Source organism: Ambystoma mexicanum, chromosome 7p (assembly GCF_040938575.1).
Source record: "Ambystoma mexicanum isolate Mex_15411 chromosome 7p, UKY_AmexF1_1, whole genome shotgun sequence".
In the NCBI taxonomy this organism is placed as follows: Eukaryota; Metazoa; Chordata; class Amphibia; order Caudata; family Ambystomatidae; genus Ambystoma; species Ambystoma mexicanum.
The window spans coordinates 74,219,080-74,245,115 of record NC_090939.1 but is presented as its reverse complement, the minus strand read 5'-3'; the positions used below and the strand labels follow the sequence as shown (position 1 = coordinate 74,245,115).

Genomic DNA, 26,036 nt, shown 5'->3' with positions numbered 1-26,036 from the left:
TGGTGGGTACTGTATTTTCCTCCAGAAGAGACCTTTGAGTCTAATGAACCTTGACCCTTTTACCAAATGTAATAGCTCAAGGCAGTAGGTTTGAAAAAGGCCAGCGGCCGAAACACGTGTAACGAAAGGATACATCAACAAATAAAGCTACTTTACCTGGCTCAAATTGTGTGTTGGCAATTTATTTTGCTACATTTCCTAAAACGATTCCCTTAAAGTATCACTTGTGTCATAAATACTAAACGCTTCCCTTTTTTAGAAAAATTAGGCTGTTCAAGTGCCCCCACAAAACAATGGAGAACACTAAAGATGTCGAAACTAATGCAACCAGATGGTAGGCCACAACACCAAACATGCAACATGACAATTGCACAAGACAATGGGGCCTCATTACGGCCTGTGCGGAATGGGTTAACGGGTCCCGCTAATGGGTGCGGACCAGTTAACACCATTCCGCACAATTACAAGGTCCCCTTGCGGGACACGGTAAGGAACACCTGGTCAAACCAGGCGTTGTTACCGCGTCCCGCGAAGGGAAGAGGGAGCTAACAACGGGCCAGTCGTAATCGGCCCGTTGTTAGCTCCCTCTCCCATTCCCATTGAGCCCTATGGGGGCTCAGATGGGAATGGGGAAGGTCCGGGCCCGGGTTCCCAGAGGGAGGAATTACCGGCCCCTCCAACCTCGGAATGGCCCGGTAATTCCTCATTCTGGGAACCCGGTAAAGGAGCTTGGTTTAGCTAAAAGCTCCATGGCTGCTGCCAAACTCGTAATGATTCCTAATGTCCCAGAACACTTGACATACTTTTCCGTCGTTATATTCTTTTGACCAACACAGGTAGTATACCTATTGCACACCACACAGACACACATGGTGGCAACAGGTTTACATGTCCTGAAGAGCATGCCCAACATTTTCAAAATTACCTTCCCATATCCCAATATACCTTAAGACATTGTAGTACACATTCTATAGTTAAGCAGCTCCAAACACCCAACTAATCTTTTTAAACCCCAGTACAACACATTTTAATAGACACCACGAAGCCTATCCTGGAAATATGCTAAAATTGTTATTTCTCATTTGTTCTTTTGCAATCTAAAACTCCCTACTGGAATAGACAAAGCTGTTTCTGTTGGAATTTATGGAGCTCTGTATAAATCGCCAAAACCTTACCAGCCTAGCACATTCACTACATCCAACCTGGCACGATAACTACATAAATGGTAACACATTTCACTCCAAATAAAGCATCTCTAAAACATATAACACATAAGATGGTGGCAAAACATCATTCTGACGTGCTGGAATGGCCTGAACCAGCATTCCACCAATTCAATTGTCCATGAAAGATTGAAAGAAAACATTACATGCACTGAACTTTGAAATTCCGTCCTCTGCACTACTGGAGAGAACAGGACAGAATCCACTATTTTTCCAGTAAAGACTTTCTTTTCTTTTCCCTAATCCAATGGCAGAACATACCGATGCTGTCCGCTGTACCCCTGCTGCACCGGGATCCATTCCCTCACTAGGACAACTTCAAACCTTAAAGCTGTTATACCCATTTTTTTTAACTGCCTGTGAGACACGTTGTGGGCGTGCCCGTGTCCCACCGTAAAGCCGCTGGCCAGCTCCACTTGACTTTCGCAGACGTCATCATTTTTAAGCTGGAACAAGACTGAATGGAGTTCTCAGCCGCTCCGACACAGCCCCAGGCTGAAGAGCTCTCCACTGTGTGCCCATATGTGCCTGCCACCTCACGGAGCCGCACATGCGGACCGATGGGCGCCAGGAAGGAAAGAGCAGTAATCTGCACCGTAGCGCCCTCTGGCTGCACACCCCAATTCATTAAACAGACTGTGGCAGCAGTCCATCACACTTGGCTGATTTGGAGGGCCATCCCGTATGACCAGGTCTGCTCTCCACTTGCACCACAGCAACTCCCTTCATCGACCTGGTAAGTCTACTGCTGCTCGCGCCCTGCCTGGCCTGGCTTTTGTCATTCTGGAGTGCTCTCACAGCGCAAGCAAGGATGGATGTAACCATTGGGGGAACGGTGAGTGGCTGACTCGCTGCTTCCCCCCACAGTCCTCCTTACTTCATTCCTTTTGTGTCCTTTGTCCGGATTTCGCAGTTCCTGTTACTCTTTGGTGGCACAGCTCCAGCTACTCTTGGGGTTTCTTCAGCTTGTCGCCAAAATGTTGTGATGCCTGGTGGGCACATTGAGAATCACTCACATACCAGCTGTGGAGCCACTTGTATAAAACCAGCTAGACTTTATTTTACTTATGTGTATTGCTTGAGTTCCAGTTACTTGAAGTACATACACAGGTACTAGGACAGTTCACAAGGAGCATACCGGTCAGCGATCCTCGCACATCCCCAGCTCAGGCCCCAACTGACACACTCAGAACATTCACCAGCAAACACTCTCACACATTCTACTCCAGCACCAACGTTGTACAGCATTCACAGATGGCCAGCAGGATAGAACAAGACCACATTAATAAATATAACAATTTGCATTATCCAAATGTTCAACATTTGACACAAAAACACGTCTGAGGACCCAGCAAGAATTGAACTTGTAACCGTTGGTTTACAAGAACAGTTATGTTACTGGGATATATACCATGCTTCCTTGCCGTTTGCATTGTCTCCAGGTGCTTTCGGAAAGAGAGGGGGTCAGGTATGTGGGAGAGAGGGAAAATACAAGATAGTTTTGCAGTTGTGTTGATGTTTGCAGACCCCTCGCTTTTCTTGCTGGTCAATGCTGCCTAGTTGTTCTATGACGAAAGCATCTCGTTTTTTTGTCTGATGGGGAGCATTGTTTGCTGTGGTGCTCGGATGTTATTGTCCAGGGGATGTGATATGAAAGTAGGTTGTAGAGGCGTAGTGTTCTGATATTTGATGTTGGTTCAAAAGGGTTCTCATTTGCCATACTTGGGCTGCTTAGTTTCTAAATGTATTGTGTGCTGGACCATGAGCATGCTAGTGTACAGTAAGAGACCTACAACCGCAAACAATTCATAAAGCTGCAAACAATTCTAAAATCAGGGGGCAAAAATTAAAGTTGCAAGTTACTAGCTAGCAATGAAAAAGCCACTTGCCACCTCAATTCTATACATGCGCACAACTCACTCAAGAGTCAAATACCACTAGCCAATGGTGAGTGCATATTTTGCGCCCCTTCTGAAGACACAAATGGCAAATCATAACAAGGCATAGCAAGGTATATAACGGATTATAAGTCATGGCAACGTATGAAAAAGGCTTAACAAGGCAAAGTACACAATCCTTCCACTGTCCTCTGCAGACAGCTCAATTTCCCTTCACCACTGCCAGTCTCTCTTTCACTGCCTCTTCTATGTATGTGGGAAGTGATGAAAGTTAAAGCAGCACATCCATTACTTCTCTATGAGTGGAGAGTGTGATTGAGAAGGATAAGATTCAGAGTCAGTCAAAATGAAAAATAGGAAGAGAAGGTCGGAGATGTGCTAGGTTCGCTTTACAGACCTACCACGCTGCTGCTTTTATAATGTAATTCAAGTAGGAGCAAAAGGAGTAATTAGAGACATGTATGTACAATTCGTTGAAAAGCTCACATTCCAATTTCATGACCCTTGAAATGCAGCTGGTAAAGCTCTCTTACTCCATGGCACACCCTGTAAGAAAACATCGGAAAAAATAGGTCTCTGCTTTCAGATCCAGGTAATAGGAACCTAGATGCTCCTCCCTAATAGCAGGTAGGCTTTCCTCATGAAGCAACCCAAGGAGCAGCTACATTGGCCACTGCAGACGCTTTATCACTGTCTGTGGTTCACTTGCACAGAACAACGTGAACTTTTACTTAGGAAACTCCAGTCGAATCCAATTAGAAGCTTTTAGTGTCAGTTTGGGCAAATCTACTGCACTGTAGTGACAGCTGAGCTCTCGGACATTGTAAATCAAGTAGAGATTAGTTAAAAGATGTGTTTATTGTTTAATATGAGATACTCACACCGGAAGGTTAATTTCCTGAAAGCCCAACCTTAACACAATGGAATGCAGAACAACAAAAATAACAAACACATCAATTTAGCAAGCAGCCGGGAAACAAAAGATGCTTTTAAAAGCATCATTCATCAATATCTTCCTTACTTAGACAGCTCCACTCCCATTTAAAATGGCCACTGATAGGACAGAGCTTTCAGTATGATGCCGTGTCTCACAATACAGTTGATTGACACTAGGGCCCCTCTAAATATGCATCTGCAATAGGCTGATAGAGAGCAAAGTTCTCTAGCCAGAATAAAAAAGGGCAACGGCTACTTGTTCCAGCCGCAGCCCCAGTTGTTGCTGGTGTAGAAAAAAACAGATATTGTACATGGGTGCTGCATATATTATATTGTACATGGGCGCTGCATATATTGCACACACTCCTTGTGCACAATGCGTGTCTGTCCTTTTTATTTAAAAAAAGACAGCCTTTTCTTGCAAGAATGTCTCTGCTGCTCAAGAAACGCCATTTTAGGGCACGAAGGTTAATTGTTGTGAAGCATGAGTGGGGCATTGAGATAGTTTGTATCACTACTGTTTTCCAGCATCCTTTCTTGGACTTCTCTATGGCTGTCCAGTGGTTACAAATGGGCAATAGGGGACCTTTTTTTTTAAATGGTGGGGATTTTATTAACAAATCCTCTGACATTGAAGTATATGCATAGGGTCCCAATGGCTGAAACTCCCATGTACACTGTGTTTTGCTTGTGCTTAAACTGATACAACACATACATTTTCAAGAATACCAAACATGCATAAAAAACAATAACCAATGCAGTTTACTGCATAACATCTGTTTCTTGAGAGCTATTATTTCTAAAGCTTGCTAATTTCTTCTCAGACACAATGTTGACAAGTATGTGAACGCTTCAGTTTTTGGTTCCTGATATCTAATGGATGCACTCGGGTCTGTAGTAAGCATGCTTAAATGTGTCAGTTATTTATAAATATGAGTACAGTACAATATTTCTATGACTAGACACTCTTGACAGTCACACTACAATGGCATTTCTTTTTTGCAACTAAATGCATAACATTAAAGTAAGCTGGGGAAAGGAAGCCTTGGGAGGCCGCATGTCCTTCTATGTCGTGGTGGTTGTCATTTCTTAAATGGTTTCTCAAAAAAGATGGGGTATGAGGTGTCAGCCAATGTTTCAGAATGGAATAGTGGATGATGTGGACCTCCTTACCCAACTGATACAGTAGTCCATGGCCCAGCGATTTGTATCAGTTGGCAACGAGGCCTACTTATACAAAAATCTTCTTTCAGCTCTTTGAGCTTACATTCAGCAGTTCTCGTCTTGTCATCAAGCAAGCCCCCATCCCAGTGGTGCCTTGCAGTGCAGGACATAGAAACCTCTTTCAATTTTATCAACATCCATTAAGCCATACTCAGCATGAGAGGATCCTTTCAGCCAAGGTCTTTGACCACTCCGTTTGAATTTGGGCCCTGTTGCAAAGCCTATTTTCTCATTTTTACAGGTGGTTAAGAGTTTATTGAGTTTTCTTTGATAGTACCTCCAATATAATTCTTAGAGTTAGATGTCTCAACACAAGTCTCATTGATTGTGTGCTGCGCCTCGTTTTTGGTTTGGCTGACAGAATCCTGTGACCCTGACTCGTCCTTATTGGAGGCTGTCTTGAAGCTTGATTCACTCCCTGCGTCACTGTTTTGCAGAGGGAGCAGGGCCTTGTGCCTCATCATACTGTCGTCACTGTTCTTGCCTTCCAGGGAATTCCTCCTCTTTGGAATTTTGTTGGCCACAGAATTCTTCTGAGGCTCCTCAAAACCCAGTGACAATGTGACTGTCCCACTCCCGAAGCTCACCTTATGCTTGCACTCTCTTTGCTTCTCATTGATGGCAAAGGGCTCTTCGTGGTTGCTCTTGCTACTAATTGAGGAGGACGGGGTGGAACCGGATGAGTCACCAAGACTGTTGGATCTTTTGTGTGACACATTGCTGCGTCTCAAAGTGGCCCTGGCAGCCACTTTGAAAGCATGGGCTGCTGTGCTGCATCGGACCTCCTCAATGGTGTTCCTTGATGGCTTGAACAATATGATGTAGATTTTGTTGAAGAAAATGCATGCCAGGAGCCCAAAGCTGGAAGCTAGGATTGCAATGACCTCAACAGCAGAGACAAATTTCCCATATGTGCTGGCGTAGGCAGGGATGAAGGAGATCCAGACAATGAAGAAGATGAGCATGCTGAAGGTGATGAACTTTGCTTCATTGAAGTTTTCAGGGAGTTTCCTGGACTTAAATGCAAAAAAGAAGCAAACTGCAGCCAGCAGGCAGGTATAGCCAATAAGAAACCCCAAAGCCATCAAGGAGCCCTCGTTACATGTGATAAAAATGATCTCATCTTCCATCTCCATATTATGATAGCTCCAGGGAGGTGCTGTATAAAGCCAAATCACACAGATGATGATTTGCACAAAGGTGCACATAAACACCAGCAGGAACTGGAGGTTGAGGCCCCACCACTTGCGATGGAAACTTGTCGGGATCTTTGCCTCGAAGACAAGCAGGACCCTATTGGTCTTCACCAGGATGCAGGAGATACACAGGACAAAGCTGATGCCAAAAGTGGGTTGACGTAAGCGGCATGTCCAATCCTGGGGCTCACCAATGAAGATCAGTGAGCTGGTAAAGCAACAAATCAGGGAGAAGAGGAGAAGGTATGAGAGCTCTCTGTTGGTGGCTTTGACAATTGGAGTATTGCGAAACTTGATAAAAACTCCGAGTACGAAGGAGGTCAAGAATATTCCTAAGACTGCAAAAAGAGTAAGAGCAATGCCAAAAGGCTCTGTCCAGGAGAGGAACTCGATCTGCTTTGCAATGCAGGCTGTGTGGTTTTCATTCGACCAGAAATTATCAGGGCATTTTAAACATGCACTTGCATCTGTAAAGACAACATTAAGTGAACACATTAGTTACATCATCGTCAAACAACAACAGAGACAATTATTGTACCAAATAATACAGTAAGAATAATTGAAAGAATTTGCTGTAGGGGTACATAGTCGACATCTCTTTACAAATTAAGGAAGTCCATACATGCCAATCATTTTATTTGAATCCAATGTGCAGCTTTCATTACCCATGCCTCCCACAATGTCTATGTTTACCTCAGCATACTTGGGCAGAAATGGAAAAGCCTGATCTGTTTGTGTGCCATGCTCTCACAAAGCAAACAACTCCACTTAGTAAGGCCTGTACATGCAGTGATGGGATGGCACTCCCCCATTTCCCTGGATAGTCAAGTAATTTCAGTAGATGTTCGTGATTATTTCGATTACGAAAATTTCGAATCCGAAAATTACGAATTCGAATTTTGGAAATTGCAATAATCTCGAACATCACCCGCAGCAAAATGGCACACTTTTAACCCGCTCCCCCTTCGCACCCCCTTACTTACCTTTTGGCGGAACACTTCGCTGTGTGCCGCCAACTCCCCTTCTCCCTGCGATGCCAGTTCTCTTTACTTATGTGGATGGGAAATGGTGCAGCAGGGTCCTTTTCTTTTGGAAACTTTGTTTGCCCCACCGCAACCCCAGAAGTCCCATAATGTCGTTCAAGGGGAGCGAGGTACACCCCGCCGCCCCCTCTTCCCTTGGTCGACATTATGCGAATGCGTTCATTTTTCCAGTGCCGAATTCGGCATTTTCGTTAATTTGTTTTTTTTTTTCTCAAAGTGTTATACGGGTACCAATTGGGTTTGGTACCATATGATGGTTTCTCTAGTTTTATTGTTAATGCGTCAACATTCAGTTAGTACTTCTCTACAGAAGCATCTAGTCTTTCCCAAGCTTAAGCTTGTATTTTACAGTTTCAAATGCAAACAAGAGCCAAGTGCACAGCATGAGAAGTCCTAGCACCCCATACCTTCTCAAACACATTACCATTTCAGATTTGAGGGGAGCGTGGCCAACCGCCCATGGAAATGGCTGCTTAATTGAGTGGCTACAAGCTCAAATATCGTCAACAATGATAAATTGGCCATGAAGGAGCCAAAAGACGGTATATTACCATCTAGGGTGAGGAGGACAGACGCAGACAATGGTGCACGCAGAAGGCGAGCACGGCACTCAGAGGCTGGGACCGAGAAAGGCTGTGTCCCTTTCACCCTCTGTCTGACCCTTGCTGCAGCCAGTGATTCGGTCGGCCCACGTGGAGACTCCAGTGAGGTTGTTTCCATGCCTTAATCCAGTGTAGTCAGACAACTTTTTTGTTGGCAGAAGCCCATGTCAAAACATGCATGTGGAGGCTGGGTTTGGAGTGGCCATCTTTTGCAGATCTGCTTAACTTTGTGTCGAGCCACAACTCCTGTTGTTTGTGTGGAGCACAAGGATCCCAGGCTGCAAAAGTACACAGGATAGACATAGAGGGGATGGGCAACGGATAGAGTCCTGCTAGGGGTTGTTTGTCTTATTAAAAAGGTCAGCACTGCACATACTACTGTCTCCAACTTTGTGTGCCTTATAATTTGGGCGGAAAGTGGGTCAGAATTGCATCTTGGAAGGCCAAGAAAAAGGAGAAAGGAGTAGAAGCTGACTTCTTTGCACCAGGTAGTAGGCAGCCAGGCCTGGAAGAGCCCCGGCAAGACTCACCATCACAGGACCTGGTAATGGCAGCCTTTGGGCGCATTGAGAAGTCATCATCGATTTGGAAAACAAGTTCGACAAAGTGAACGAGAGAGTGGTGCAACTTGAATCCAAAACCTCCAACCTGGAAAAGAGAACTGCTGAGTTGGACCAGGGGGAACACAATTTTAAAAACCAGGCTTGATAATCTGGAAAACGTTGTGAGAGCAAAGCAAGTTAGAATCCTGATTAGAATCCTGATCCTTACATCCAGTGCAGAGGGGGGTGGCCCAATTGCTTTTGTGTCTACCTGGCTCCTGGATCTGCTAGATTTGGAGCTAGAGGCAGAATCCAGATGTGTCCTTCTATAAAGCCCTCCGAGCCCACACTTGGACCAACGTTAATTGTTAAGCTGTCGGACATTAAGGACACAGAGAGGATCTTGAGGATCAAAAGTATTTGTTGATCGTTACTGAGGCTAGGGAGTATAGGTCCATGGGGGTTTGGGTCTGGGACCTCGAAACAGGCACTCAACCCTCATATCTCTTTTCCCCATAATGAAAACCATTGGCTTGGTTACTGGAACGGGGGGATGCTCTACACCACTTACATTTTCAATATCTATGCTGTTTTACTTCTAGCTTCACCCACCCCCCCTTTAGGAGGACTATCACAAAGACTCACAGAAAGATGTTTTTATTTGATCATTTTTACATGCGCAGTATGGTGGTCTCATGCTGGGAGTCTTGCTCTTGTTTTGCTATGCATGTAAAACTGCTATGAAAATATATTTTAAAAATAAATTCAGATATTTATTTTATTTGCATTTAGTTTATTACACACTTTTCGCAATTCCACATTGTATATCCCTCTTTCCTCACACCCCCTTAAAATTAGAAAGTAATATGCCATAAAGAAGGCTAACAATCTGGAAAACAAAGACCGCCTTTTGAAAATTTTAAAATGCAGAACAATATTTAGACTCATAATAATAACAGCCAACTAAAGGTTGATATTTTAAGAGACGGGTACCTTGTACTGCACAATCCAGAATTGAGTGCAGTGTTTAGGAAAGTTACATCCATATACACCCTCACATGTAACAAGAGAACCTAATCCACGATTCAACTCTCCTTCACTGCAATAAAACTCCTGAAGACCTGAGTGTATAAGGTAAGCTCCACCACCCACCTAATATCAACGTTTGGTGCTAATCAGTCACCTATGATTCAATCTGCAATAATAATATACTTAAAGAATAATTTCCCATATTCCACCAACACAACAATAGAGCTGAATATTAAAATACCTGTGACACAAATACTAACTGTGAACAAGATACATTAACTCAGGGAATAAAGTTTCCTATTCCTACATTGTGATCTAAATCTGTAACTGCAATACCCAGCATTCTTAACTCCTTTTCTATATTTTTAGTGGCTCTTCCAGAGATTGGTTTCAGCAGCTCCTTGGCTGTCCGCGCATTCAAGTAGATGTACTATTTACCCCTTCAGTTATCACTCAGCTTAGCAAACCGAAGCGTTCCTGCTTTTCCATTTTGGTCAAGGAAGAATTTCTGAAAGGTGTTCAGTCTCCTTTTCTTCTCAGCCACAGACGAAAGATCTGGGAAGAAGAGAATCAAATGTTGAATGTTGGTATTCCACCATCCTTTCTGGGTTTGCCGTTTTCACAATTCTCCTTTTATCGATACTTGACTCTGAGCATTAGCACCACTTCCGAGTCTTGATGTCTAGCAGAAGTGCACGTTTTTATCTTTTAGCACATCTGTGTATAGGGGCCATCGTCCATCTACAAGTCGGGCATCTTCGGAAGCAAAGCAAATCAGATAATCGCCGTCTGCACTAGAGGGAAGACCAATGACCCTGATTTGTTTTTGCCTGCACCACATTCTTTAGATATTGAAGCCTGTTTTCTATGGTCTACTCCCCTTGATTACTGCATCCATTTTCATTTGCATTGGTTTCACGTCCCATCGTTTGAGGGTGTTGTTGGTCTTACTCAGTGGTTCTGTGCTCAAGGAGTGAGGTTCTGCATTCTGCGTTTTGTTCAAATGATCCAACTAGCTTTCTAAATGCAGCATTGATTTTTCATTGCATTCTAATGAAGCCATCAGCACTCAGGAACTACGAAACCTCTCCTGGCTGAAAAATCTACCCGACGATCTACATGGTGTAAAGAAGTCTGCATCAACATATTTATTCTTCCTCTTTTCCTTTGTAGTTGCCATTAGTATGTTTACACCCAAGCTTTAGGACTTGACAACAGATATATTAGAGATGGATAAATATTAGTACTGTCCAGAGATTATATCCTTCAAATGTTAACACTTTGATATGCCAATAGGCAATTAGCTGTATTGAACTTTGCAGTTTTCACCACACAGTTGTGTTATTAACAACGTCTTGGAAGCCCCCCAAGCCTAATTATCTGAAGTCAGTGCACATCTAGTTCAGTCCTGTGAGGACACAGAGCACTGGCATTCATGTGTCCCCCTAAAAGTTTTAAGCATTTCTGCCCCTATAAAAAATGGCAGTTTCTCAATCAGGGTTCAATTCAGCAGTGTGCACTACACCATATCACCCACAACAAAAAGGCCTTAGAAGCACTGCCAATGAAAAATAGTGCTCCATTACATGCCCATTTCTCGTCTGGAATCACAGGGTTCACTTCGGTGTCCATCCTGCCACTCGTTGCACACTTCATATCAACCAGGCAGGGTCCACTACACATCAGGTTGTCTCTACAATTGAGCCACTTCGAGCTATTGTCCTGCAGGTAAACACCAGGGTTTCTTGCTGCTCCGCACCACAAATGGTGTCTACAGCAGCAATCAGCAGTGGTGTCCACGCTCCCTGCAAATCAGGGGACCAGACAACACAGCATGCGGTGTGAGTCAGGTAAGCAAGCAGCAGTTCCTCTCTTCTGTGCCAGTCAGGGTCCTCTTGCCTCTGTGTCATATCCTGTGCATCTCCGGGGTTCCGCTATGTCCGTGGGAGACGGACTTAGCGGTTGCCATGGCGCTTAGTGCAACGCCAACGGCATCGTACTCATGGGACTACGTTACCCAGTAGGAGTAGCGTGCCGTGATGGCGTGGAACGCTGGCTCTCAAGCGTTCCACGCATCACCTGGAAGTACGCTGGCTATATAGGATTCGCCTTCACGTCTTGCTGGTGCTCCTAATCCGTTTAGCTCCGGCATGGCGAAGCAGCATTTCCTGTTGACTGTACGTTTTTCCTGTTTCCTGTGTTCTGCCTTGGCTTTGTATTTCTGGTCTTCGCTTTGGATACTGATTCTGTGTTTGGCATTTTGGTTCCTTCGGACAGTCTCCTCAGCTCCTTTTGACCTGACCTCGTATTGCTTACTGTTTTGCTACTGCATGACCCTTTCATTTCGGTTAGCCACCAACCCTGCTTTCCCTGTTACTCCTCCTAGCGATTTCTCTGCTTACCTGCAGTTGGATTATTAACGTTTTGCGCCTGTGTTCTCGCAATCCCAGACGCTCTGCTGATAGTGAGGACACGCCCGCCTCTCACGGAGGTCGGGCGCTTTCCTGTGGTTCCGTGAGGCAGCCTTTCTTCTCACTTACCTGGACGCTCTGCTGAACCGAGTGAGAGGATTCTGGATTCCCATTGTTTGTACTGTTTGTAAGGACGCTCTGCGGTTTGTTCTTTGGATTGTCTTGCTTTCCTCTGTCCCAGTTGCGTCCTCGTTCCGGCCGGGTTAGGGATCTCCTCTGCATACTTCAACATACCTTCTAATAGGTACCATTGCTTCTGGATATTGGCTGAATACATTTGAACCTATCCACGTCCAGTTTACCTTGTGCTACTCCACGACCAAGGGAGGGCACCAGGTAAGATTGTGGGCACTTGGGGAGTGAGGTGTGTAACAACAAAGAAAGAGAGAAAAGTATTCATTGTTTGCCTTGTGTTTTTCTCCATTTTAGCTCTGCTGTGTCTCCATCCTTTTTGCCTGAGCCCTTGGCCTGACAGGTTGTTATACCCTGCAAGCCGTGCTCTCAGGAAGAAAGTATTTTTATCTTCGGTAGGAGGGGGTCTGCTCGGCTTCGCAGTATCGGGAGGCAGACCCCATGGAGTACGACAAATTTAGGAGCCACATCTGGTGCCTGTCTGTGATGGATCCTCGAGCGGATCCTATGGCCGCACTCTTGCAGGCCTTTGCAACACTCTGTACGGACATGGCATCAGCTCATGCTTCATTGCATCCGCATGGATGTTATGCAGAACTTGGTTCACCCACTACCCACAGAAGAGGAATTTGGGATGGCATTGCTGCTGCGCCTCCTCCCACTCCTTCCCCACCACAACCCGGTCTGGCCCCAGTGATGTTGCCCGGCCCATTTCCTCTGGCCCCGCAGGAACGCTTTACGGGGGACCCCAAGACTTACAGAACATTCATAAACCAGTGTCGCCTGCACTTCCTTTGTCGCCCCTTGGCTTTTCCCAACTCTACCACCAAGGCGGCATTTGTGCTTTCGCATTTGGGGGGTACGGCGGCTGCCTGGGCTAATCCACTGTTGGAATCCAATGCTCCGGCCATGTAAGATTTCAACACTCTCCTGAATCCCATGAACTTGGTATTCGCTGCTCGATACAAAGCTCAAGAATCTGATTTGGAGTTTTTGGCCTTGACTCAGGGCAAGCTGTCTTTGCTTTCGTACCTTGCTCGGTTTAACCAGTTAGCAGCCGAGACCACCTGGCCAGAACAAAAGAAAGCGGCTGTATTCTACAGCGGTCTTTCCGACGAGCTCAAGGATGCTTTATTGGTCGTCCCCTCTATTCCGTCGGTTTTTCCCGAACCTCTGGATCTGATGCTACAGGTGGATGAACGTTTACAACAGAGACGTGGGCAGCGTCGAAGCCCCGAGATGCGACCTGATAAACACAAGGCCGCCTCTCCCCCCTCATCTGTGACACCGAGCCAATGGATATAGGGGCTGCGAAAGGCCCACTCACAAAGACTGAAAGGGAGAGATGCTTACAAAACAATCTCAGTTTGTACTGTGGCCAAACCGGTCATTTTATCCGAGCATGTCCGAAGCGTCCCGCCAAACGTGCAGGAAACGCCAAGACTCGTCCTTAGATCGATCCAATAAGACAGGTCTGCACTCTGATGGCTCGGACAACCGCTCCACGGCCTCTCATATCTACCTGCCTATGACCTTTACATTGCCTGACACTTGACTTTCAGTAGCCCGGTTATGATAGATTCTGGAGCCACAGGCAATTACATTGATTCACACCTGGCACGCACCCACGGTTTGCTTTTACTCACTAAATCCATCCCTGAGGCAGTGCATGCTATTGATGGCTCTTGTTTGGTGTCGGGTCAAGTCACAGAACAAACACAACCATACTGATGAATACCTTGGAAGGGCATGCAGAATACGTGTCCTTCGTTCTCATTTCCACGCCCCAGTTGGGTATCATCTTGGGCCTCCCATGGCTGCAAAAGCATAACCCAGTCATTGACTGGGTAAAACAGACTGTTGGTTTCTCCTACTCGTTTTGCACAACCGAGGGGTCCTATCTTTTCTCCCTGTTTGGCCTTATTGTCCAGCACGATTTCAGTCATTGCAATCACTCAGACCTGTTCTTTTCCTTTACCTCAGGTATATCAGGATCTATCTGATGTTTTTGATAAGGGCATGTCGGGACGGCTCCCGCCACATCGACCGTACAACTGCCCTATTTGTTGACTCGGCTAGAGGAGGAACAACTGAAAACATACATAGAGAAAGCCCTTCAGCTGGGGGGCGTGGCTTGGCGACCATGCAAGCGTGAGCTAGTTTTGGAGAGCTCCCACTTGATCCGGCGATCGATCCTGAAAAAGGCCGAAAACAGACAGAAAAAGATCAAACAAAAACTGAGGAGAGGCACCGGAGGGTCTAGAGCACGCACAGAAGAAAGCCCGGAAAAAATCGGTAGCCGGGGAGGCAGAAATGGAGAGTGCGAGATACGCGGAACCGTCAAGCAAAATGGCGGACGCGTGTTGCTGATGCGGCCGCCCGCGTCCTGAGATACGAAGGAACGCAGGAGAAGGAAGGCAGGGCTTGGAGGCGCTGACGGCTGACAATCGGCCCAGTGGAGGCCAGCGAGTCACCCTGGAGGTGTGACGGACCAGCCGCTGCAGAGGGGGAGAAGATCGAGATCGAGTTAGGCGCTGCCGCGCTGTGCCAGGGCGGGCAGTGGCGCGGACATCCGCGGCTGCAGGAGACGGGCGGCAGCCCGCAGCGCAGACCAAGCCGAAGACGAAGAGCCCGGGCAGGCAGCGGCGGCAGAGCTCGCAGGAGTCTGGGGAGAGCGGCCCGCCCCGGCCGCCGGCACGAACACAAGCAGCTGTGCCGGAGCGGAGGCTAACGGTAGGACCACTACAGGGACCCAGCGGAGCGGTGGGAGATCCCGAGGTCCGAAGGCGAAGTGGACAAGCAGAGTGTTGGGCCCCGGGCCTGGAGGCTAAGCTGGGGATCACTGGACTTGCGTGGGGGGACACAGCCCACTCAAGGCAGTACCTGGGCCACCAGCAGAGGCCACCTAAGCGAGGCAAGAAGAAAACCACGAACACGCTACGGACTGCGATACGGTGGGAGACACAGCCCCACTTGCGGCCAGCCTCCTCCCTAAAAACACCGAGATGAGCGGTGGCCACCAGCAGGGCCACCGAAGAGAAGGCCAGAGAGGATAAACACAGAGTCTGACCCCAGGCCCGGTAGCCACTCCGGGGATCACAGGACATACGTGGGAGGGCACAGCCCACTCAAACAGCGCCTAGGCCGTTAACAAAGGCCTCCAAAAGGGGGGAAGAAAGAAAGAAGCCACGAATCACGCAACTAGATCGCAACACGGTGGGGGAAACAGCCCCATGAACGGCTAACCTCCTTCCACAAACACCAGGGCAGGTGCAATAGCCAGGGAAAACACTAATCCACGGCAAGAAAGATAACAACGCTCCCACTGTGCAGCCATGTGAGACAGCAGTGCTGCACAGACACGGCTGCTGGACAACACCGAAAGAAGACGGGGAGAGGCCACCTATCAGAAGTCTGCGCAAGTGGGAGACTGCAGAAGGGACCTCAGCCCAACGGGAAACCGGTAAGCAAACATCATCAAAGTACAGCATAAACTTTGCACGAGAAGGATCCACATACTGGCACAGGGCAGCTGAAGCCAACATGCCGGATAAGCAAAAAGGTGGCAGGGGGAGACAGACAGTCATGGAGTCATTCGCCCGCAAAAATGAAAACCAGCAGCCCGAGGCAGCCGAGATGGACACGCCAGCGCCATACGCCACGCAGGGAGAGATTAGACAGGTAGAAGGCAGTATTCTAGAGGCCATAGAAGCACTGAAGACATCGATAGAAGGCAAGCTGGATGCAGTGATCGTAGATGTGGGGCTCCTCCGACAGGACACAAGGAACCTAGCAGAGAGAGTGACAACAGTGGAACAACAAGTACAGAGCAGCACAGCGAACATGACCACCTCCCAATCGCAAATGTCAGAGGCGCTGGAGCGGATCAGCACACTAGAACGCAGAGCCGAAGATGCGGAAGGTAGGGCCAGACGCAACAATGTATGCATAGTGGGGCTTCCGGAGGGAGAGAAAGGCAGAGATCCCACGAACTATATAGAGAACCTCCTGATCCAAGAGGTGGGAGCAGGGACCTTGTCCCAGGGTTTCGTAGTAGAGAGGGCACAGAGAGCGCTAACTAAGAAAGCCCGCCCGGGGGCACCACCGAGACCAAAGATCATGAACTTTAAAGACAGGGAAAAAATCCTGGCGTTCTCCAGAGAAGGTGGAGTCATAACCCAAAATGGAGCTAGGATAACCATCTACCCAGATTATACGGCACTTGTGCAAAGACAGAGAGCTCAGTTCTGGCCTACCAAAGAGCGCCTTTGGGCTGCAGGTGTGAAATTTATGCTGCTATACCCGTCTAAGCTTAAAGTGTTGCACAATGGGAAGACAGATCTTTGAGGCCACGACTGACGCCCAAGAGTGGATGGACCATCAAGGGATCCCGCAGCCAATAGAGGGGAACGGACGGAACAGGGAGGCACCCCAGCGCAGTAGAGAGTGAGATCGAGAATGGCATGCACGTCCTAGGAGCCCGAGCAAAACCGGGCGAGGCAGAATCTGTGAAACACTGCAGTGGGCCGCGGAGTGCCACACTGCCTTGCTGCAACAAGAAATTAGGGATATACCCTGCTGAAACGTGAAAGAGCAGAATAATCAACAGCCTAAGAGTTTAATGGCCCAAACCAGAGACTTATAATGGGAGCACAAGACTTCTGGAGCGGGACCGCCGAGACCAACAGTAGGAACCCAAAGTAGAGACAATGGGCCTCATTACACGGAAGGCGGTAAACCATGGTGCTATGCCGCCGGTACCATGCCGGTACCACCATGGAGAAGAGGGGAATTACCACCCTATTCCAAGGTTGGTGGGGCGGTAATTCCCCCTTTCTCCATGGCCCTTCCCCATTCCCATTTTTGCCCCATAGGGCTCAATGGGAATGGGGAAGGGGCTAATTACGGTACCGCAAATTGCACCAAGGTCCCTTTGCGGGTCCCAACTTTAACGGCTGGTCTACACCAGCCGTTAAGGTCGGGTCCCGCAAAGGGACCTCGTAGTAAGGCGGTAAGGGTTTACCGGTACCGGTGCCCTTACCGGTACCTGTAAACCTTTACCACCTACCGTGTAATGAGGCCCAATGTTTGCAGTGTCAGTTTTAAGACACTACGCCGCGACAAGTACGCCCGAGGAGAGGAAGGCGGTACCTGGAGAGCGGTGGGGCCCGAGCAGGGGAGGGAGGCTGGGCGTTTCGTTGTTGTTGTTTATATTTATAGTAGTTCGAAGGTTAGGTTTGCGGGGAGAAGGCACGAGAGAAAGAGGACATAACAGACAAGGAGTACACAGCGGAGGCACGGAAGATGCACACATGTGGCAGCAGCCGGGCCCGGTGGAGCACACCGAAGAAAACAGTCAACAAAAAACTGCAACCAATAGCCACAGAATCAACTACACCCTGGGAAAACATGAGGGAAGGAGGACATGCAAACCATTTAAAGCATAGCAAGAGGGGGGCAGGAAACCGATCCCCGAAAACGGCACACCAGGAGACCATAAAAGTGAGCAGGCCCATGGGAAAGAGCGGGCCGCTAGCATCAACCTCCATAAGGACAGAGATGACCTAAAGATCGTCACATGGAATGTTAGAGGGCTGAATGCATACGTCAAGAGGCTAAGAATCTACACCTGGTTAAATAAAGCGAGAGCCCATATTGCAATGCTGCAAGAGACACACCTGATGGTTGAAAAACAAGCCAAGGTGGCCAAGAAATGGGGAGGCCAGATGTATAGTTCAACATACTCTAACTACGCAAGGGGGGTGACGACCTGGATTGCTCCTGGCACCCCATTCCAACTCATCAATCAGAAAAAGGACGCTGAGGGTAGGGTCCTGATTGTCCACGGAATGTTGGCGAACCGGGAGGTGTGCCTGGTGAACACCTACGCCCCCAATCATGACGCGACAGCTTTCTTCAAGTCACTCATGCCCCGGCTGGCCCAGGACAGGAATGCTACGATTATCTGGGCTGGAGACTATAATTGCACATTGGACCCCCGACTGGATAGGTCGGACGACAAGTATAAAAGAGCAGCGCCACCAGCACGGGTGCTGTGGAAGATACTCGACCAGCTCGAGCTAGAAGACATCTGGAGAAAGGTACATGAGGGAGAAAGGGGATACACGCATTACAGTGCTCCGCATGGGACATTCACTCGGATAGACTACCTTTTCATGGGCAAAAAAATACTGGGGGAATTCACTGAGGCACATATACACGCACAAACCCTGTCTGACCACGCCCCCCTGAGAGTCACATGGGCACATACACACAGGGGAGCCCCCATACCCACATGGAGATTAAGGGCAGAAGCACTGCTGGATGGGGACTTCCAGGAACACATTCAAAGCACGATAGAAGACTACTTTGAGCATAACTCGGGTAGTGTGGACAGCACAGGGACGATCTGGGAGGCCCTTAAGGTGGTGGTCAGAGGCGCGGCGATGGGGAAGATGGGAGGTCTCAGGCGGGAGACCCTAGTACAACTGGACGAGCTAGAAAGGAAGATGGAGAGTGCCGAGGAGCAGGCAGGGGAAAAAGGGGGAGAACAGGGCAACCATACCACCCTGCAACAACAATGCACACCGACTTGCGAAAGACTAGGGCGCCTAGACTATGGGAGGTATATACAGAAGCTGCATGCAGAGGGGGATAAGCCTAGCAGACTCCTGGCCTGGCTAACTAAACAGGAGACCAAGCAAGAACCGATTAATGCAATTCAGAATAGCCAAGGGGAGGTGATAAAGTCCCAGGAGGGTATAAATGCAGTGTTCTCGCAATTCTACGAGAAACTATACACCAAAGTCCAAGAAGCGGGGGGGACCTGGAGGACGCCTTAGCGGAAATCAGGCTTCCACAATTAACAGAGGAGCAGGCCCAAATGCTGGACGCTCCTCTTACCGTAGAGGAACTGGCGGAAGTGATCACCCAACTACAGACAGGGAAGTCCCCGGGGCTGGACGGGCTACCGGGGGAATTCTATTAGAAATACAGAGATAGCTTAGCCCTGAGACTGCTAGAAACATTGGAGGAGGCATACGAGACGGGGAAGCTCCCGAGCAGCATGTCAGAATCCATTATAGTCCCAATACTTAAACCAGGGAAGCCACCTCTTGAGTGCGGGTTTTATAGACCGATCTCCCTGATAAATCAGGACTATAAGATCCTGACAGCGGCGCTGGCTAACCGGCTCAAAAGAGTGGTACCCACCCTGGTCCACACAGACCGGACAGGGTACGTACCGGAACTAAACACGACATGGAACCTCCGAAGACTCCATTACGATATTGATAGGACAAACAAAGCGGAGGGGGAGTGCGTTGTAGCTTCACTAGATGCGATTAAAGCATTTGATTCAGTGAACTGGGACTGGCTCCTGGGAGCGCTCGCCCATTTTGGGATAGGACAAGGGTTCCTACGTTGGATAAAGCTGCTCTACAAAGATCCGAGAGCAAGGGTCAAGACAGGAAGGCATGTTTCCAGGGAATGGAGCATAGAGAGAGGTACGAAGAAGGGGTGTCCCCTGTCCCCAATGTTATATATTTTGGCCCTGGAACCATTTGTGGCCTTCCTAAGAATGGACTACAAAGACACGGGCATAGTGATAGATGGGGAAACACACCAGATATCGATATACGCAGACGATATACTGCTCTATGTTCAGGATCCACACACCCACCTGCGGGATTTGCTCGAGGCGCTGAGTGCGTTCGGTAGGCTATCGGGAATTATTGTTAACAGGGAAAAATCCTCATTGTTCCACCTGGCTAGCCTGCGAACAGTGCCATCAGATCAATTGTCACGCCTGGGCCTCACATGGACCCCGACCACCTTCAGATACCTGGGGGTGGACATTTACTACGACACCACCGAAACACATATTGCTAACATGCAGGCAGCCCTGGATGAAATTGGGAACGCTATGCAATTCTGGAAGACCCTACCGTTGGGAATGATAGGCCGAGCGCCCTTACTAAAGATGACGTTCCTGCCCCGGCTCCTATATTACTTTACCAATATCCCTTACAACATCCCAGGGGCTTTCTTCAAACACCTGCACACCATGGTGAGAACCTTCCTGTGGGGAGGGGGGAGAAACAGGGTAGCACTGAGTACACTACAAAGGGGCTACGAGTGGGGGGGCATCAAACTCCCTGACTTTGAGTACTATTACCTAGCGGCACAACTCCAATTCGTGGTGCGATGGCTGGGGGAGGAGACCTCCATAGACGCAATACCTTTTCAGCCAGCACTCCAGCAATACTACTTAAGAGAACTCCTATGGTTAAATGCTGCCCAGGCCAAAGCTCTTCCCAACATGGCCCAGCTGGGCCGAACATTATGGAAAAGAGCCTGGAAGACACAAGGCATGCAAGACCCCTGCTCAAGACAGATCCCCTTGGCGGGACTGGTAGATACCTGAGTAGCAAGCCTGGCCACGTACAGAGCACAATGGGAGGACAAAGGATTAGCCCAAATAGGGGACCTGTGGCAAGAAGGAAAATGGGTCGGATTCCAGTCCCTGGTAGAGGAACAGGATGTACACAAAGGCCAATTCATCCTGTATAACAGCTTAGTGCAAGCAATAAAGAAGAGATGGGAAACAATGCCAGAGGCAGAGGACACTGGGGGTGTAGTAGACGCATGGTATGATGTTTCTGAAGGAGGACACACCGTGTCCAGGCTCTACGAGCAACTATTATGAACCACCACCAAAAGGACATTGAACGTGCAAGCAAAATGGGAGGAGGAGCTTCAGCAACCTTTCAAGGATGAGGAATGGAACAGAACCCTCCAGTACATGAAAAAGGTTTCCTGGAACGCTAGGTTCAGGCAGATGCAAATCTACATTGGGCATATCTAACTCCCAAAAGAATGTCGAAGATGGGAGACGGACAAACTCAGAGCTGCCCATGCTGTCAGGAAGAACAATCTGACATGGTGCACATGTTCTGGTCGTGCCCGAAAATAATAGACTTCTGGAGCATGGTAAAGGAAAGGGCGATGACAGCAGGAATCCATATGCAGGCTTGGTCACCGGCGTCTTACATACTGGGCCTGTTCCTGAGGGGAGACTGGCAGATGACACACGTGGCAAAGATGAAAGACCTGATGACAATACTGGCGAAGTGCCGCATAGCAATGGCATGGAACACGAGTGAAGGACCCTCGAAGGAGGGCTGGTGGGCAGACCTACAAAAGTGGGCAATAGCAGAAACAGCAGTCTGGACGAGAGCCACACAAAGGGGATAAAGCAACAGCGGGGCCAGAATACTGGCGTGGAATACCCTGGTGCAAGACCTGTTCGGAAACGGAGATGGAGACAGCATGAGTGACTCAGGTGGCTCGGAAAGAGAAGAAGCTGACTCGCTCGTGCCCGGGAGCGATATATAGACTGGAGGGAAGACTACACAACCGGGAAGGAGGAGGCCTAGCCGTGGCCTGTGTGGACGATGGACAATATAGATTCAACTCGAAAGTGCCAGTGTACATGTTCATGGACAAGGAGGAGACACTCCCAGGGGATGGAGGGGGGTAGCTGGGAGGAGTTGTTTTATTAACCGTTATAAACTTGACAACTTTTGGAGAACGGTCCGTGGCGTGATGGACCACGGACATAATGCAGCTGCCTTCAGGGGGAGGGAGGGTGTGGGGGGTGGGGGAGAGTTGGGAAATGCATTTTTTCTTTGTTGTAAACCAATAAAAAGAAGTTAAAAAAAAGACAGCCCTTCAGCTGGGTCACATAAGACTGTCTCGATCCCCAGCCGGCTCTCTGATATTCTTTGTTCCTAAGAAAGGCGGCAAGCTCCGTCCTTGTGTGGACTACAGGGCACTCAATGCAGTGACAGTTAAAAACCAATACCCACTGCCACTGACCACTGAACTGTTGGAACAACTAACAGCATCCAAAATCTTTACCAAGCTGGACTTGAGGGGCGCATACAATCTGGTCAGGATGAGACGGGGGGACGAGTGGAAGACAGCATTCAAGACCAAGTACAGTCTTTTAGAGTACCTAGTAATACAGTTTGGCTTATGTAATGCCCCAGCCACCTTCCAGCATTTCGTTAATGACATCTTTAGGGATATACTGGATGTTTATGTAGTCGTATACCTGGACGACATATTAATCTTCTCTGAGACAGAAGAACAACATATCCAACATGTTTGCACTGTCTTGGAACATGTCCGGGAGCACAACCTCTACTTTAAGCTGGAAAAGTGCATCTTTCACGCCTCATCGGTGGAGTTCCTGAGGTTCATGATCTCTTCTCAGGGTATCCATATGCACAACGCTAAGGTGCAAGCTGTTTTGCACTGGCCTGTGCCAACTTCGCTGCAGGCTTTGCAGTCCTTCTTAGGATTTGCACATTTTTATAGGTGGTTTATTGCCTCCTTTTCCTCCATTGTAACGCCATTGACACTGGGGGCTATTTTATCACAAAAATGTCTGTCCACTCAACGCTTGCATCGGGTGGCATATTATTCCAGAACTCTGACCACCTCCGAGAAACATTACACTATCATGGAGAGGGAGCTCCTGGCCATCCAGGCCGCATTCAAAGAATGGCGACACCATTTACTGGTAGCAAAACACCCGATTACGATTTTCTCAGACCACCGTAATTTGCAGGCCCTGTCCACCGCCAAATTGACTCGAGACAAATCCGATGGCATCTGTTTTTTGCCCAGTTTAACTTTGTGCTCACCTCCCGGCTGGGTCCCTTGCACGGCAAAGCTGATGCTCTTTCATGCATCGGAAGTGACGTGTCAACCCCTAAAACCGTCACTCCCATCCTACCTAAGGACACAGTGGTCTGTGTTTGTGCGGCTAACGTTTCCCTGCTTGAGGTTGTCCGTCGCTGGGAGGTGGACCATATTAATGATCTTCAGAAAATGCAAGCACGTCTTGTATCGGGTTTGCCTTTTGTACAAGGACGTCTGTATATACCTGATTTTAGAACCAGGTTACAAGCATTACGGTGGTCCCACGACAACCACCTAGCAGCCCATCCAGGACAGGCAAAAACATACAAATTACTCCGTAGATGGTGTTGGTGGCCAAACATGAAGCATGATGTAGGGAACTACATATCCAAGTGTTCTATTTGCACTCAGTGTAAAAGAATACCTGGCAAGCCAGTAGGCCTGCTACAGAGAATGCCTATAACTCACCGACTATGGCATACGGTCTCCCTAGATTTTGTGGTTGAGCTTGCCCCTGTACGGGGTATGTCGACTATCCTGGTGATGGTAGACACATTTACTAGGATGGCCCTGTTTGTTCCATGCTATGGTGTTCCTTCTGCCTCTGTTCTGGCCACGCTCTTCTTCGCCAACATTGTGCGGTTCTTCGGTCTCCCTTCAGTTTGCATTTCTGATTGGGCATGGCAATTTACCTCCTGTTTCTGGTTGTCACTTACTAGGGCTTTAGGTATCGATGTACGCCTGTCTTCATCTTACCATCCGCAAACCGATGTACAGACAGAGCGACTCAATGCTACTATGGAGCAGGATCTCTGGTGTCTCTGTTTTCAATTTAAGTCCGACTGGCTCACGGTTTTGGGGGCGGCTGAGTTTGCTTTTAATAATGCATGTCACACGTCTGTTGGCTGTTCAGCCTTTTATGCTATGTATGGGCAGCATCCACGTATCTTGCCACCTACGTTTCCGTCCCTAGCACAAGTACCTGCAGCTCAGGCGGCTAGACAGTCCCTGATTTCTGCAAGGGGAGCCGGAATACGAGGTACAAACCATTCTTGATACCCGCGTTACTCGGGGAGTCCGATACTATCTGGTGGATTGGAAGGGCTATGGGCCAGAGGATCGGATTTAGGAACGTGCTGTTAACATCCATGCTCCACGTCTTCTACAGGCTTTCTATCACTCTCGATCCCGCTTCAATGGTGGGTGCTCTCCTTTGCAGGGGGATACTGTCATATCCCGTGCATATTATTATTATTATTATTATTATTATTATTATTATTATTATTATTATTGTCTCTGGGGTTCCGCTATGTCCGTGGGAGACAGACTTGGCGGTTGCCATGGCACTTAGGGCACCGCCGACGGTACTGTACTCATGGGACTACGTTACCCAGCAGGAGTAACGTGTGGTGATGGTGTGGAACGCTGGCTCTCATGCGTTCCACCCCTCACCCGGAAGTACTCTGGCTACATAGGATTCGCCTTCACGTCTTGCTGGTGCTGCTAAACCGTCTGGCTCCGGCACAGCGAAGCTGCGTTTCCTGTTGACTCTACGTTTTTCCTGTTTCCTGTGTCCTGACTTGGCTATGTATTTCTGGACTTCGCTTTGGATAATGATTCTGTGTTCAGTGTTTTGGTTCCTTCGGACAGTCTCCCCAGCTCCTTTTGAACTGACCTCGGATTGCTTACTGTTTTTCTACTGCGTGACCCTTTAATTTCGGTTTGCCATCAACCCTTCTTTCCCTGTTACTCCTCCTGGCGATTTCTCTGCTTACCCGCAGTTGGATTATTAATGTTTTGCGCACGTGTCCTCGCAACCCCAGACGCTCTGCTGATAGCGAGGACACGCTGCCTCTTACAGAATTCGGACGCTTTCCTGTGGTTCCGTGAGGCAGCCTTTCTTCTCACTTACCTGGACGCTCTCCTGAACTGAGTGAGAGGATTCTGGATACCCATTGTTTGTACTGTTTGTAAGGACGGTCTGCGGTTTGCTCCTTGGATTGCCTTGCCTTCCTCTGTCCCAGTTGCGTCCTCATTTCCCCCGGGTTAGGGATCTCCTCGGCATACTTCAACATACCTTCTAATAGGTACCATTGCTTCTCGATATTGGCAGAGTACATTGGAACCTATCCACGTCCAGTTTACCTTGTGCTAATCCACAAGTAGGTTCATCAGCGACCAAGGGAGGGCAACAGGTAAGACTGTGGGCACTTGGGGAGTGAGGTGTGTACCAACAAAGAAAGAGAGAAAAGTATTCATTGTTTGCCTTGTGTTTTCTCCCTTTTAGCTCTGCTGTGTCTCCTGCCTTTTTGCCTGAGCCTTTGGCCTGACAGGTTGTTATACCCTGCAAGCCGTGCTCTCAGAAAGAAAGTATTTTTATCTTCGGTAGGAGGGGGGGTCTGCTCGGCTTCGCAGTATCTGGTGGCAGACTCCACGGAGTACGACACTCTGTCACATGAACAGGCCAATGTGAGGAGGTGATCACCTCCCGCATCACAGCCTCTGGGCCAGCACTGCCTTATTTCCACCATGCTGTTGCTGCAAGGGAACTCACAACATCATCTGTTGGTTATCTGGGGAATTGCATTCCTCATCGAATGGGCAGGCTGGAGATCAAGTCTACATAGTGTGCGAACCGTTAAAGAAATGCAGCCACCTTGGTTATTTCAACTTGTTTTAGCTCTTCACTGCATCCTATATTACGATGCATATATTCTCCTATTTACCTCTCAGTTACTCTGTCCTCAGTTGCAACTGATTCACCTTGATCTTTTGTCTCATGTTGAGTTCCCTGGTGCAGCAATATATAACAGGCACTGCCAATGTGTCTTTAGATCTAAAATATCAGCCATTTCGAGCTAATATCAGACAGTACTATCACCTCTTTAGAAACATTTGAATTCACACCTGTCCCATTGAATTGGGAGTTATTAGTTGTTTGTGTCTTAGTGGCTTGATCTGTGTGGCGCTGGATTTTTGAGATGGTCAGTGCCTCATGGCGGTTAACTCTGCAGTAATGCACTCTACTAA

At 48.2% G+C, this 26,036-nt stretch overlaps 1 protein-coding gene across 10 annotated transcripts in view; it reads right to left on the bottom strand.

Moving 5' to 3' along the window:
* Positions 1–3,971: 3,971 nt before the first annotated feature.
* The window catches only part of CASR (calcium sensing receptor), a 1,433,568-nt gene continuing 1,411,503 nt past the window's right edge, over positions 3,972–26,036 (bottom strand). For all 10 annotated transcript variants that reach the window (XM_069635803.1, XM_069635809.1, XM_069635804.1 and 7 more), the window contains one exon: positions 3,972–6,944. In XM_069635803.1, coding sequence (XP_069491904.1) covers positions 5,527–6,944 — 1,418 coding nt within the window. In that variant the 3' untranslated portion in view covers positions 3,972–5,526. The remainder of the gene's footprint in view (positions 6,945–26,036) is intronic.